Here is a 15,189-nt window from a genome sequence, read left to right as displayed (position 1 = left end):
GCATATTTATCTTCATTCAATATAAGCCGTCTTGTTAGAACTATAACAACTTTGTTAATAAATTACATATCACTGTCCATATAAACAGAAGGACAATAGAGAGAGGTGTAATCAGCAGTGTCCAATCCACCAAACCATGTAAGGGTAACAGTTCTGACCTCCTACACCTTCACCGTTTCCACCATGTGCACTGGATGGCTGCTTACCAAAGGTAGTATGCAATCAGGCTTTAATAAGGATAACAGTTGTACTGCTCAGTTCACTCAGACCTCTCACTCCTTTCAGGCTATTTTGTTTCCTTTCGTATCATGCTCAAGGGCGATTGGAAAGTCTCCTCGCTCATAAAACTTGCGAAAAGCCTTGGGCTTTGCAGGTCATTCTTTGAATGCTCCTGCTGCTGGGGGCCTCTAACCTGCAGTCAAATTCTCTTCTTTTATACCTTTTTAGAATAGCATCAGGAGCATTCAAAGAACGACCTACCAGGTTGGTTAGTGCTTCTTGGGCAGTGCGTCACCAGGCCACCATGGCTCAGATCTGTAAGGCCACAACTTGTTCTTCAATAAATACATTCACAAAATTTTATCAGGTGGATGTAAGGAGGTATAAGGATATTGGCTTTGGATGCAGTCTACTGCAGGCAGTGGTATAGGTCCTCGTGTCTGGGGGTACCCTGCGGATTGTGTCTCCCTCCCCTCAAATAGCATTGCTATGGGATGTCCCATTAAGTAATTACTTAAGGCTTTGTGTCCCATGATGTGTGATAAAGAAAATAGGATTTTTATAACTGCTTACCTGTAAAATCCTTTTCTTGGAGTACATCATGGGGCACAGTGGTCCCTCCCCTCTTTTATGGGGTTTAAGTATATTGCTTTGCTACAAAAACTGATGTGCTCCTGGAAGGAGGAGGGGTTATATAGGGAGTGAACTTTCTGGATTTGGTATACCAGTGTCCATCACCTGAAGGTGCTTATTTACCCATTAAGTTATTACTTAAAGGGGTTGTAAAGGTAAATGTTTTTTCACCTTAATGCATTCTATGCATTAAGGTGAAAAAACATCTCACACTGCCGGCGCCCCCAGTCCCCCCGTTTTACTTACCTGACCCCTCGAAAATCCCGCGCTCGCCCCCGCCGTCCTCTTCGCCGCTCAGCCTGGCCGCTGATTGGCTAGAGTGGATGGATTGAAAGCAGCGCAGCCATTGGCTCGCGCTGCTGTCAATCACATCCAATGACGCAGCGCGCCGGGGGGCGGGGCCTTGTGATACAGCCGCTGTATCACGGGAGCGCGCCCGCAGTGCTTCTCACCAATGCGAGGGAGCTCGCATTAACGTGAGAAGCACCTGCGGGAGGAAGCTGAGACAGCCGCCGAGGGACCCCAGAAGAGCAGGTTCGGGGCCACTCTGTGCAAAACGAGCTGCACAGTGGAGGTAAGTATGACATGTTTGTTATTTTAAAAAAATAAAAAATTTTACTTTACAACCCCTTTAAGGCTCTGTGTCCCATGATGTACGCCAAGAAAAGGATTTTACAGGTAAGCAATTATAAAAATCCTATTTTTTTTTTTTTTTAGCACTGATTACTGTATTTTGTCACTGGTTCCCAAAAAGTGTCCAATTTGTCCACCGCAATATTGTAGTTCTGCTATAAGTCACTGATCGCCGCCATTACTAGTAAAATAAAATAAAACTCCATAAATATATCCCATAGTTTGTAGACATTTTAACCTTTGCGCAAGCCAATCAGTATACCTTTATTGGGATTTTTTATGTTAAAAATTTGTAGCCGAATACATATTGCCCTAAATTGATGAAGAAAATAGATGTTTTACATTTTGTTTTATGGGATATATTTTATAGCAGAAAGTAAGACATTTACATTTTTGTTGGAGGGGATCCCTGAAATCTGATTTGTATCTGTGTAGACTTCTGGAAATGTGAACTTTGTAGAAAACTCACTGTTTAAAAAAGTGCCAATGTAATTTTTTGCCCAGCTTCCTCTCGAATCCCGAGCTCTGGGAAGAGGGATCTCAGAAGCGGCAATGTCACTCACTGAAACTACAATTCCCATCATCCCCTGGGATTTAGTCTAGAGTGGGCGAGACTATAGGTATATGTGCGGCAGATCAGTAGTGTTCTACAAATAGGACACTGACACTACCCACCCACTTTTCTGTACACTCTATAATACAAGGTGGGATAATCCGGGCAGAGGTGGATCAGGCTGGGTAATGGGGGAATGTACAAGACCGGTGACTGGGAGGAAAAAGGACATATCAACCACCAGCCTTGTAAACAGGATATGAGGGGGATAGAGTGTCTTTAATGCCGTAAAGAATGCTTGATTTCTGACAACAGGACTAAATACAATACCATTGACGCTTTATTGACTGGTATGGAAGCACCTGTATTTATATATAATAATTATTTTTTCCCAGAGTTCTGTTTTAAGGCCTTGTTCAAGTATTGCATGTTCTAGGATGACAAAGCACTGTACCATTCTTCCAATTCTGCCCTAAGAAAGAATATTCAGTCATCGCTGGAGTACATGAAAGTGGCTGAAAGAGGCTGTTCGGGTTTACATTTATCTAAAATTCTTACTTTAAAACATTCCATATATATCTTGGGTGCATGCATTTTTAATATCGGCAGTGTCCTAACACAGAGCAATTTTGATATCTTCTGTGTCCACACAGTTGTCTGATATAGAAATTTGTTTATTAAAAATGGTTTCTTTCTTTTGGAATTCTGTAGGTTTAAGTGGGGAACAGGCAGCCTTCTGGAGATCATTTAATGTATTTTTAGTTAAAGCAATAGGCCTTAGGTGGCTTGTGCTGTAGATTGTTATGTGCTCCCATGTTTACTCTTTTTGAAGTACCGTATATACTCGAGTATAGGCCGACCCGAATATAAGCCGAGGCCCCCAATTTACCCCCAAAAAAACTGGCAAACTTATTGACTCGTGTATAAGCCGAGGGTGAGACATGCCTGTCCATCCCTGTGTGTGTGTCCGTCCATCCCTGTGTGTCCGTCCATCCCTGTGTGTCCGTCCATCCCTGTGTGTCCGTCCATCCATCCCTGTGTGTGTGTGTGTCCATCCATCCATCCATCCCTGTGTGTGTGTGTCTCCATCCATCCATCCATCCCTGTGTGTGTGTGTCTCCATCCATCCATCCCTGTGTGTGTGTGTCTCCATCCATCCATCCATCCCTGTGTGTGTGTGTATCCATGTGTGTGTGTGTGTGTGTGTGTGTGTGTGTGTGTGTGTCCAGCCTACCTGTGTCCCGAGCCTTTGTCCCGAGCCTCCGTCCCGTGCCTTGCCTCCTTGCCTCCGTCCCGTGCCGTGCCTTGCCTCCGTCCCGTCCCGTCCCGTGCCGTGCCGTGCCTTGCCTCCGTCCCGTGCCCTCTTCGTCGGCGCCTCGGCGGCCATTGTAAAATTCAAAAGCTGCGCCGCCGCCTTCGCCTGTGATAGGCGGAACACTGAATTTCCCAGCAGCCTGTGTTCCGCCTATCACGGACATCGTATCATCCTCGTCCGTAGTACGAGGATGATACGATGTCCGTGATAGGCGGAACACAGGCTGCTGGGAAATTCAGTGTTCCCAGCAGCCTGTGTTCCGCCTATCACGGACATCGTATCATCCTCGTCCGTAGTACGAGGATGATACGATGTCCGTGATAGGCGGAACACAGGCTGCTGGGAAATTCAGTGTTCCGCCTATCACAGGCGAAGGCGGAGCCGGAGGCGCAGCTTTTGAATTATAGAATGGCCGCTGTCTGTCTGCTCGACACGCTGATCGAGCGGGCAGACAGCGATGACTCGAGTATAAGCCGAGGGGGGCACTTTCAGCCTCAAAAAAGAGGCTGAAAATCTCGGCTTATACTCGAGTATATACGGTAAGTACATTTTCTAGTAAATAAGTTTGAAAAACCTACACTATGGAGACAATGGTAACTAAAAATCAATAACAATGTACAGTGGTGTGAAAAAGTGTTTGCACCCTTCCTCATTTCCTGTTCCTTTGCATGTTTGTCACACTTAAGTGTTTCGGAACATCAAACCAATTTAAACAATAGTCGAAGAAAACACAAGTAAACACAAAATGCAATTTGTAAATGAAGGTGTTTATTATTAAAGGTGAAAAAAAATCCAAACCATCATGGCCCTGTGTGAAAAAGTGATTGCCCCCCTTGTTAAAACATACTATAACTGTGGTTGTCCACACCTGAGTTCAATTTCTCTAGCCACACCCAGGCCTGATTATTGCCACACCTGTTCACAATCAAGGCATCACTTAAATAGGAGCTGCTTGACACAGTAAGGTCCACCAGAAGATCCTTAAAAGCTACACATCATGCCGAGACCCAAAGAAATTCAGGAACAATTGAGAAAGAAAGTAATTGAGATCTATCAGTCTGGAAAGGGTTATAAAGCCATTTCCAAAGCTTTGGGAATCCAGCGAACCACAGTGAGAGCCATTATCCACAAATGGCGAAGACATGGAACAGTGGTGAACCTTCCCAGGAGTGGCCGGCCGCCCAAAATTACCCCAAGAGCGCAGCGACGACTCATCCAAGAGGTCACAAAAGACCCCACAACAACGTCCAAGGAACTGCAGGTCTCACTTGCCTCAGTTAAGGTCAGCGTTCATGCCTCCACCATCAGGAAAAGACCGGGCAAAAATGGCCTGCATGGCAGAGTTCCAAGGAGAAAACCACTGCTGAGCAAAAAGAACATCAAAGCTCGTCTCAATTTCTCCACAACACATCTTGATGATCCCCAAGACTTTTGGGACAAAATTCTGTGGACCGATGAGACAAAAGTGGAACTCTTTGGAAGGTGTGTGTCCAAGTATATCTGGCGTAGAAGGAACACTGCATTTCAGAAAAAGAACATTATACCAATAGTAAAATATGGTGGTGGTAGTGTGATGGTCTGGGGCTGTTTTGCTGCTTCAGGACCTGGAAGACTTGCCGTGATAAAAGGAACTATGAATTCTGCTGTCTACCAAGAGATCCTGAAGGAGAATGTCCGACCATCTGTTCGTGTACTCAAGCTGAAACGAACTTGGGTTCTGCAGCAGGACAATGATCCTAAACACACCAGCAAGTCCACCACCGAATGGCTGAAGAAAAACAAAATGAAGACTTTGGAGTGGCCTAGCCAAAGTCCTGACCTGAATCCTATTGAGATGTTGTGGTATGACCTTAAAAAGGCCGTTCATGCTCGAAAACCCTCTAATGTAACTGAATTAGGACAATTCTGCAAAGATGAGTGGGCCAAAATTCCTCCAGGACTCAGTAAAAGCCTCATTGCACGTTATCGCAAACGCTTGGTTGCAGTTGTTGCTGCTAAGAGTGGCCCAACCAGTTATTAGGTTTAGGGGGCAATCACTTTTTCACACAGGGCCATGATGGTTTGGATTTTTTTTCACCTTTAATAATAAACACCTTCATTTACAAATTGCATTTTGTGTTTACTTGTGTTGTCCTTGACTATTGTTTAAATTGGTTTGATTTTCCGAAACACTTAAGTGTGACAAACATGCAAAGGAACAGGAAATGAGGAAGGGGGCAAACACTTTTTCACACCACTGTAAATCTGTGGTAAGGGCTTCTGCTGTAGTGCAAGGAGAAAGACCCCAATTGATGAAAAATATGAATGTTCTACTCAGCGCTGCTCCAGTAAACAATAAACACTAATAAAATATAAAAGTATATTAAAGTGCCTACATCAGTATAATCAATAACATGATATTAACAATATAAAGTGCTCAGTGTAATTATAGTGCAAAACAAATAAAGTCCATCCATATCGTGATAGTGTGTATAACAAAATACGCAGTTGGTGTAGATCTTGTTGACACTCCGTGCTCCCCTCCTGCGTCCCCACTCACCAGCAATAATCTTTTAATGCGCCTGTTATTAAATTTAGAATGACTAGGGCTGTTGAATGTGATCAGTATATGGGTGAGAATAACACCTTCCTTCCACCGATATATTAAAGACGTCTGGTATATCCTATATGCAAATATAGTTATCACCTTCCCAACTTTTCCAGTGATCAGATATCCATTTTAGACAAGTATTTTTAGTATGGCAATGAAGAGAAAAGGATATATAGTGTGAGGATTTCTGTCGATGGTTGTTTGCACGCCAAGGCTGCGTTTTTTTCTGAACAATTTTAAAAGTTTTGATGCGAGTATGATTTTGGATTTTTATTTATAAAATTAGCAGTATTACACTATATATGTCCTTTTTTTTTCATTGCCATACATCTAAAATGGATATCCGATCACTGGGAACGTTGGGAAGGTGATAACTATATTTGGATATAGGATATATCAAATGTCTTAAATATATCGGTAGAAGGTGTTATTCTCACCCATATACTGATTTACATTCTAGCCATTGACGGGAGACGCCATTCTAAATTTAATTAGAAAAGCTACAATTTCTGGGAAAACTGTGTGAAGTGTTCTTGCCTCCACCTACTGGAGTGGGTGGAGTAACTGTGGGGGGGGGGGGGGGGGTCATAATGTTTTGGCTGATCATGGGGTTGTCAGCTTTTGTCACCTCCCACTCTAGTTTTGAACATTTCGCTATTTATTCCTATGGGACAATTTTTTCCGCAAAAACTACGGTATTTTGTGAACCCAAGGTAAATGCAAGCACCTGCAGATGTCTGTTATGCAGCACTACAATTGTGCATGTTTGTTTTTTGTTTTTTTTGTAATCTTTAAAGTTTTCATCATTTAACATGCAAAAGTCATAAAACAAAACTCCATATAAGAGCAGAAGCATACAACCAAGTCCACATTGGTGTCAGTCAGAGTTCTCATGATGACCGTAAAAGTGGAAGGGGAGGCAAGTAGAACATCATAACCATACTTGATGAACATACAATTTTGCATGTTAACGTTGAACAATTTTGATCTTTTTTAGGTACTATTTTAAGGACTGTGGAATACAACATAAACTATTTTGTGTGAGAAGTTAAAAGGCTCTAAAAATTATTGAATCAAATACTTGGTGTAAACAGTACATTAAGTGATAAATAGAAGTATTTTTATTGTTAAATAATATTAATTTTTATTGAGTTCAAAATGTAAAAAAACACATGCTCTCGTTGCATCACTTTCAGCGCTGTACAAACATAAGAACTTGTTTTGCTCGGTTGGGAGTGTTAATGATAACAATGAAAAATGTGAAATGTATCTGCCTTGCTTTTATTTGTGTAAATGTGACATGGTAATGTAAACTGCGGTGTCACTAATAAAAATGAGCTGTAATGCCTGCAGTGTGTGTCGTGTGACTCTGTGATTACAGAGAAGGAACGCTGTTGTCTGATCCTCTGTCTTTTCTGTCCTACAGGCCTCATCTCCTACACAGAGTATTTATTCCTGCTGACAATCCTTACAAGTATGTATTTTATGTAGCGCTTAGATGGTTAATGCACTGTCGATCTATCGATTTTATCTATCACTTTTTATAGTCCTGGAAAAAGGAAGTGCACATAGAAACTGCTGACTTTTTTTTAACCGACTGTTTTTGAACAGGCAAACGTTAGATCTTGATTCAAATAGTGCTTACAGCTCAAAGTGATCTACTTAAACAATTGGCACGTAAGATTGACATGATGTAGTCATTTTCATGATCTAAATTAACAAAAATACAGATCTGGCATATGGAAAAAGCAAGTACGCACCCAGATTATCTTCCAATGATTAGAACCTCATTAAAGCAGAACTATACTCCAGCGAAGGGCAATCCCCAGAACTCATCACCAGTGCTGACATCTTCAAGTGGCTGGCTGCCAGGCCTAGATGACGTCAGTGCAGACAGGCAGGTAAGTAGCTTTAATGCAGAAGAGACAAAGCATGACTCTTCTGCAGTAAAAATCCTTCCTGTCCGCCTATTTTCATTGTGGAACCTAGCATTCCACTTTAATGGTTATGTAGGTAAGACTTGCCTTATTTAAACCTCAGATATCTAGGGTCTGGTGTTTTCTGTTATTGATGTGTAGTTTCAACATGCCAAGATCAATACAACTCTCTTAGAAAGTTATAGATGCCTATGGGTCTGGCAGAGGCCTAGATTTCAAACTGCTAATTTGTCCAATACTGGCACCCTACCAAATTTAGCTCAAGGTCTGACCATTTGATGCCAAATCTACAAGAACCCAAAATTTCATTGGGTGGTGTGTTCAGGTAACTTTTGTCATTATAGAGGTAAAGTTAAGTGCATGGATCTACAATTGGCAAAAGATTCAAAGTGCAAGAATTCTTTGGCAACATTAGACATGCTTGCCATGAACTGAAGACCATATTTAAGAAGAAGAACCTTATATTTATTAAGGATGGTGGTAGAAATGTTATACTTTGGGGTTGCAATCTTCAAGTCAACTATACATTCTGCATCATATCAAAGTGTGCTTGAGCAGAATGGGAGTCCATCTGTCCAAAAGCTGAAGTTGAAATGGAAATTAGTCTTTCAACAAAATGATCTAAAGCACACTAGCAAATCTACCAAGGTATGGATAAAAATTAATTGTCCTAGTTACAGCCCTAATTTCATTCCCATTGACGTTTTGTAGGGGGGTTTAAAATGGGCATTTTATGCAAATAAACCTACAAATTTCTTGTAGCTGAAGGAATTTTACATGGAGAAGTGATCAAAAATGTTAAAGTTTATGTCAGAGACTAGGGCCAGTTATACAGAATGCCTACTAGAAGTTTCTGTTTCATGGAAAAATACCAACTTTTGATGTAAAAGGTGTACTTATTTTTTCCTCACTACACCATCGCATCTATTGATATTTTCGTTGAATAAGTAATTAAAAGGCAAATTTTTCTTGTGTTATTCTAGTATAACTACTTTATCTGTAGAAACTGTTTGAATAAGGATCTAATGCTTGCCTGTTCAAATATGTTGAAAAAGTCAACAATTTCCATGGGATTTACTTAAACCCTCACATATACCCAGTGAATTGAATAGCCTCAGATGATACACAGACATGAAACACATCTGCCTACATAAGTTTTCCAAGTATATCTGCTGTCTTCACCTTTTATATACTGTTTAGAAACTTCAAGTCCTGTTAGAATTTTCTCTTCCTGATTCATCTGTAGGAGTGGATTATTGCTATACACTGTAAGAGAGCTGATTGGAGGAAAGGCGCACCCCCCCCCCTCCCCACACATACAGAGGTTGCCTGTGATTAGTTTAGCTTTGTGCTAATCTATTTATGGCAATCCCCCCGACACACACTTCAGGCTCCCGTCTTGAAGAGCTTGTCAAAAGGCTGATAACAGAAGAATGGAGCAGGACAAAGCTATGGGGAAAAAAACACTGCAGATAGATGTGCCCAGCTCAAATTTCATGAATCTGGTTTACATCCACTTTAATGTGTCACGTGAGTGTAAGTACAATGCCTTGAAAAAGTATTCATTGCCCTTGAAATTTACACATTTTGTCATGTTAAAACCAAAAATGTAAATGAGATTTTATGTGATAGACCAATTTACAAATAAATATCTATAAAGTTTGTCGTGCATTTGCATTCAGCCCCCTTTACGCCGATACCCCTAACTAAAATCTAGTGGAACCAATTCCCTTCAGAAGTCGCCTAATTAGTAAATATTCCACCTGTGTATAATTTAACCTCAGTATAAATACAGCTGTTCTGTGAAGCCCTCAGATTTGTTAGAGAACCTTAGTGAACAAACCGCATCATGAAGGCCAGGGGACACACCAGACAGGTGTTGTGGAGAAGTTTAACCACTTCAATACCAGGCACTTACACCCCCTTCCTGACAATTTTCAGCTTTAAGCGCCGTTGCACTTTGAATGACAATTGCGTGATCATGCTACGCTGATCAGCACAGGGCCAATCGGCACTTTCCAGGCAGAGGGTCAGGGGTCCTGCAGCCTTATAGGTCAGTCAGAGCAGAATGAAAACTGCTCCTACAAGCTTTAACCAAATTGCTCTAACTGCTGATGAAAAAGGATATTTAGCAATTAATATTTACTAAAACTATTGCATTTCCATGTTCTGTGTACTGTGTGAAACCAGATATAGTGAATGCAGGGTCCGGGGTTTAGTAAAACTTTAAGGAATAGCCTTTTATATATACAGTAAAACCTCAGATTGTGAGCATAATTCGTTCTGGAAACATGCTTGCAATCCAAAGCACTCGTATATCAAAGTGAATTTAGAAATAATGGAAACTCGGATGATTCCTTCCACCACCATTTATTCATAAGTTCTTCAGTTTATAGTCCATATAAAAACACAGAGTGTCGCCTCTGAGTGTAGACGTAAAAGCAATTTATTCACAAAACACATGTATAGTCAACTCACATTTTGGAAGTCATCAATAGGCATGTATATTAAAGTACATCCATCATGGGGATAATCATCAGATCCATCAGGGGCTCTTCCTGCTTGCTGGCTCAAAGCGAGGCAAAAACCCACCACCCCCATGAGAAAAAAAAGAAGAATCGGGGGGGAACAACTTTTTCCAGGTTAGCTACACAAGTAGTAACCACTGTGTTAATTCTGGCAGATAACCAGGAAAATGTCAGTTTTTTCCCCGATTCTTCTTTTCTCATGGGGGTGGTGAGTTTTTGCCTAGTTTTTGAGTTTTTTCTCCACCGCGGCCGACTTCACCATCTTGCGGTGTCTACCAACATATGGCTATGCGTCCAGCAAGCAAGAAGAGCCCCTGACAGATCTGATGATTATCCCCATGATGGATGTACTTTAACCTCCCTAGCGGTACGATTATTTCGGTTTTTAGGTGCTAAAAGCGGTACATTTATTTTGCATGAGAATTTGGTGTTTCATATTGTAGTCCTGTAATTCTTAGGAACAACACACTTAAATCTGTCCAAACAAGAGTCTAGCAGACATCCGGGTATGATAAAGTTTAAAAAATGAAATCGTAAATTATAATATAATAAAGAACTATAAATAATTATACCAAATAATAATATAACAATAATAAAAATTATTCAATAATGTAATCAAATCAAAAACACAGAAATTTGCTCAGTTTCAGAATTGTCACTGTCATTACTTTTCAGTATTTGATGACTGATCTCCCCACAAATTGCTATCCCTCAATTCTGCGAGTGATTCCAAATTATTATCGCTGTTTTCTAGCTGGTCTACAATCATTTTTGATGTAAAGGGACAGTTTTGGTTGCTATGGACAATCTCCAGTTTCCAGGCATAAAGAACAGTTTTTATAATATAAAACTGCATGCAGGACACTGGACAGAACACTAGGGACAAATGGGATGTGAAATAATTACATACAGCAATGTAATCTGTAATGTGTGTGTTTCACTTTTTGAATTTGGTGCCGATCTCCGTCCCCGTGCGTCTCAAAGCACACACTGGGTTAAGCGCATCTCCTATTTAAACCCGAGGTCAGCGCCCAATAGCCAGCTGATAGAAGTGTTGCCTGGCCTCAAACATGTTCTGATTTGCCAAACACTATGGTATCCAGCACCCAGCTGGCACCTGGCGCTCGTGGCGAACATCATAGGATCCACCAACAGTGTCTTCCACCTCTGCACCTGGCAAGCCCTCCCCCACTGAGCCCTATGTGAGTACATTTTATATTATCATTTTGTAACCATTCATTAAAACGATGCTGCACTAGGAGTGGTTTGGCGCTTCTCTCCATTTTTTCCCCTTCCCCTCTTGTTTTCACAGTCTCCGGGTTCTCCAGCCTGCGCCTGAAGCAGCCTCGCCATCAGCAGCAGCCTATACTACAGAAATTTTTTGATAGGGTTTACCCATTAGACTTTTTTTTTTACCAAGAATGACTTTCTTTATCTTTTATTCGTTTTTCTTCTAAAGATTGACATTTTTTACATAATTGACACTATCCATGGGCGTCATACACCACTTTGCAGTCCTTGGATTTTAGCGCTGATTTTCACACTGGCTTTGTTTTTATCCTTTTGTGCTTTAGAAATTATTTTTTATATTTTTTAAGCGTGATTGCTACCACAAGGGATTAACCACATAGCATCTCTTGTGATAGCATGGGCAATCCCAAATCTCTTCTTTTCCCTCCACAGAAAGTCATCAGCTGCTTTACTAGCTGTAACAGCTATCAAACAAACAAGCCAATACCGGTTTCATACACCATTGACAAGATCAGAAAATAAATGTTCCACCTTCTCTATGGCAAGCTGGCTTGACCGTCCACAGAGATCCTGGGCTCCCCGGTGGAATGGAGAGCCCAAGAAAGGCAGCAGTGGGAGTGGACAACCCAATTCCACCCCCTGTAATAATGATTGGGCAGCTGTATAGTCACTTGGATCACTTTTACATAAAAGAGAATCGGCAGCAGAAATTTTTTATACAGGGATCATTGATGCAGCCACGAACCTGGTAGCACCGCTTCCCGTCCAGAACATATATGTATGTATGGCAGACAGTAAACAATTAGTGTATTTCCTGTTTTCTTTTAAAAAATTGCTTAGAGAGGTTCTTTACTTATTAAAAAAAAAAAAAGGATTTGCCATTTTCTTTGGCTGTTCGCGTGCATGACCTGATACTGTGATGAATTCATTCCTGTGCTCAAGATGCTTGTAAATGCCAAACCCCAAAGACGACTGGGAAAGATATTTATGCTGGCCAGGGGGCTTGCAGACATTGCAGCACTGGAGGAAAGGGGAGTATAGCGCTCTTTATTTCTGCTTTATTCCTCCCCTTGTATGCTTAGGCTGTCAGTGTGATTCTCATTTTCATTTGCCACCACCTGATAAAATAAGATTAGCACATCTGCCCAAAGCAAGCATTACAACCCTGCTGCTCTACTGTTACTGGAAAAAGTAGGTAAAGGTTTTTTCGATTATAGTAGGTCAATTTAACAGATCACCATTTAAAAGTAGTCTCCCATGTTTTAATAGGCATGAAACTTCAACTCCTTACATACCAAAGTACATTTATAAATGGCATGGGAAACTGACCATTCAGTTACAGCAGGAGGTGATCAAGGAACACCCATTCCTTAATCCCTCCTGTGACCATTGATCCTGAAAAGGTAGTATGTCACTTAGAAACTCACAGCTGTCATTCTTCGCTACTGTAGCCAAGACCTAAAAATAGACTGAACAGCTGAGGCCAAGATCTAAAATTAGATCGAACTGTCATGTCCAGGATCTAAACATAGATGGAGCTGTTGAGACCAGGATCTAAAAATAGGTTTAATAGTTAAGCCCACAATTTTAGGCATTGTTTATATAGGTGTATCTATGCCTACACCCATGCAAAGGGCCATCTTTGCCTGCACGGGGATGCACTGGTGTTGCATGCATCTGTGTGCAGGCAGTCCCATTCATTTCTTTTGAGACTTGACAACTGCAATTAACACAGCCACTGGTCCCAATCTGAGAGCCGTATAAGTGCCTTTGAATTTGGGACAAGTAGTGTGCCTTGTGTTATTTTTTTTCTTTGTTTTTTTTAAACACTGAATAACAGCCCAGGATCTAAAAAATGGAATGAATATTTGAGCCCAGAATCTAAAAATAGATCAAACTGTCAAGTCCAGGATCTAAAAATAGATTGAGCAGTTGACCCCATGGATCTAAGAATAGATTGAGCAGTTGAGCCCAGGATCTAAAAACAGAATGACCAGTTGAGCCCAGGATTTAAGGCCTCATTCACATGTATCTGTGCATACACCCATGCAAAGTAACTGCACAATCCTGCACAGTATGCACAGGTGTTGCATGCTTCTACATGCAGGCGGTCTCATTCATACAGGCCTAGCCCCTGGTCCCAATTTGGCAGCCGTGGGAGTACTCGTCCCCAAACGCAGACATAGACTGTGTCCATATGGAAATTGGACTGCCTGCACAGGATGCATGGAATACCTGTGCATTTTGTGCACGTGCAAATGGCCCTTCACACAGGTGTACACTTGGATATACCCATGTGAACAAGGCCTAATCATAGTTAAAATAGTTGAGACCAGTATCTAAAAGTAGGCTCAACAGTTTATCTGATTTGAGTGTTTGTAAAGGAAAAACATAAATTTTTTTAAAATAACAAACATGTCATACTTGCCTGCTTTGTGCAAGCGTCTGCTTCCGGTGCTCCTGGCTCCTCCCCCCTGTTGATTGCCACCATAGCAAGCCGCTATGCCTTTCATTCATCCCGGCACACTGGCACTGTTGCGGAAATGTAAATGGAGCCGCAGTGTCATGTTAATTTTTCAGAGGATTGTGAACAGCCAAGTAAGTGAATTTTATTGCAGAAGAGCAATGCAATAAGGAACCTGCCTATTTGCAATTTGTTTTTCAGCGTTATTGAAATGATTCTGCCCTTTTATTGTCCATTCTAGAGATGGGGGTAGGTCCTGGATTAAGGTGCACTGCTTATCTATAGCAGAAAACAATTGGGGCCTGGTCCTGACTACACTCTCTGGCAGGAGTGCTTGGATCACAAGCCTGGCAGGATAGAATTACAATTTTCTTTGCAGGGAACACACAGACTGTTTGTAGTTGAGCTGTAAAACTACTTTGTGCGAGACAGCTTGTATTTTACATTATTTACATCCCTTTCAAACCACAGAACTTTTGGCATATGTAGACTTGGTTCTCATGCCCAGATTGCTTGTTGTTGTAATCATTTCTACTTAAATACAGGGGAGGTTATCACTATACAGATTTTCAGAAAATCTAAACACAGCACATGGGAGGTCAATTTTGTCAAATATAAGAAGTCAGGGAAAACCAATAAGAAATACTACTATGCAGTACTGACAGTCTGGATGTTTAAAGGAGGAGAGGAGTATTGTTCAGGAATGTGCGAAGACGCACAAGCAGAGGGCGTACCTAATCTGATTTACTCGTGAAAATTACATCACTGCTTACTGTTCTGAAGACACCATTAATCACTGACTGCTGGAAATGTAGAAACCTGCCATTTGTATTATTTATTCTGTGTCCTTCCATGTTAATACATAGGCATTGTAGAATTCCTAGAACCTGTTACTAGGAAACTTTTCTAAACCATTGGATTAGCAAATGGCACATTTGGGAAGGGGAGAGACTGCTCTGTAATTGTTGGTTTTATATATAATTACACACACATACACATTGTTGAGTGATACTTAGATGCTGCAAAGTAAAAATGGCCATCTTTGCTTTTCACAACAAACAGCACA

At 41.2% G+C, this 15,189-nt stretch overlaps 1 protein-coding gene across 3 annotated transcripts in view; it reads left to right on the top strand.

The window, feature by feature from the left end:
- MICU2 (mitochondrial calcium uptake 2) overlaps positions 1–15,189 on the top strand; it is a 498,489-nt gene that overhangs the window by 378,465 nt on the left and 104,835 nt on the right. For all 3 annotated transcript variants that reach the window (XM_077484018.1, XM_077484019.1, XM_077484017.1), the window contains exon 5: positions 7,370–7,417. In XM_077484018.1, coding sequence (XP_077340144.1) covers positions 7,370–7,417 — 48 coding nt within the window. The remainder of the gene's footprint in view (positions 1–7,369; positions 7,418–15,189) is intronic.

Source organism: Lithobates pipiens, unplaced genomic scaffold (genome assembly GCF_037356315.1).
Source record: "Lithobates pipiens isolate NorthernLeopardFrog02 unplaced genomic scaffold, aLitPip1_a1.2 Scaffold_16, whole genome shotgun sequence".
Classification (NCBI taxonomy): domain Eukaryota; kingdom Metazoa; phylum Chordata; class Amphibia; order Anura; family Ranidae; genus Lithobates; species Lithobates pipiens.
This window is presented reverse-complemented; position numbering and strand designations above follow the sequence as displayed.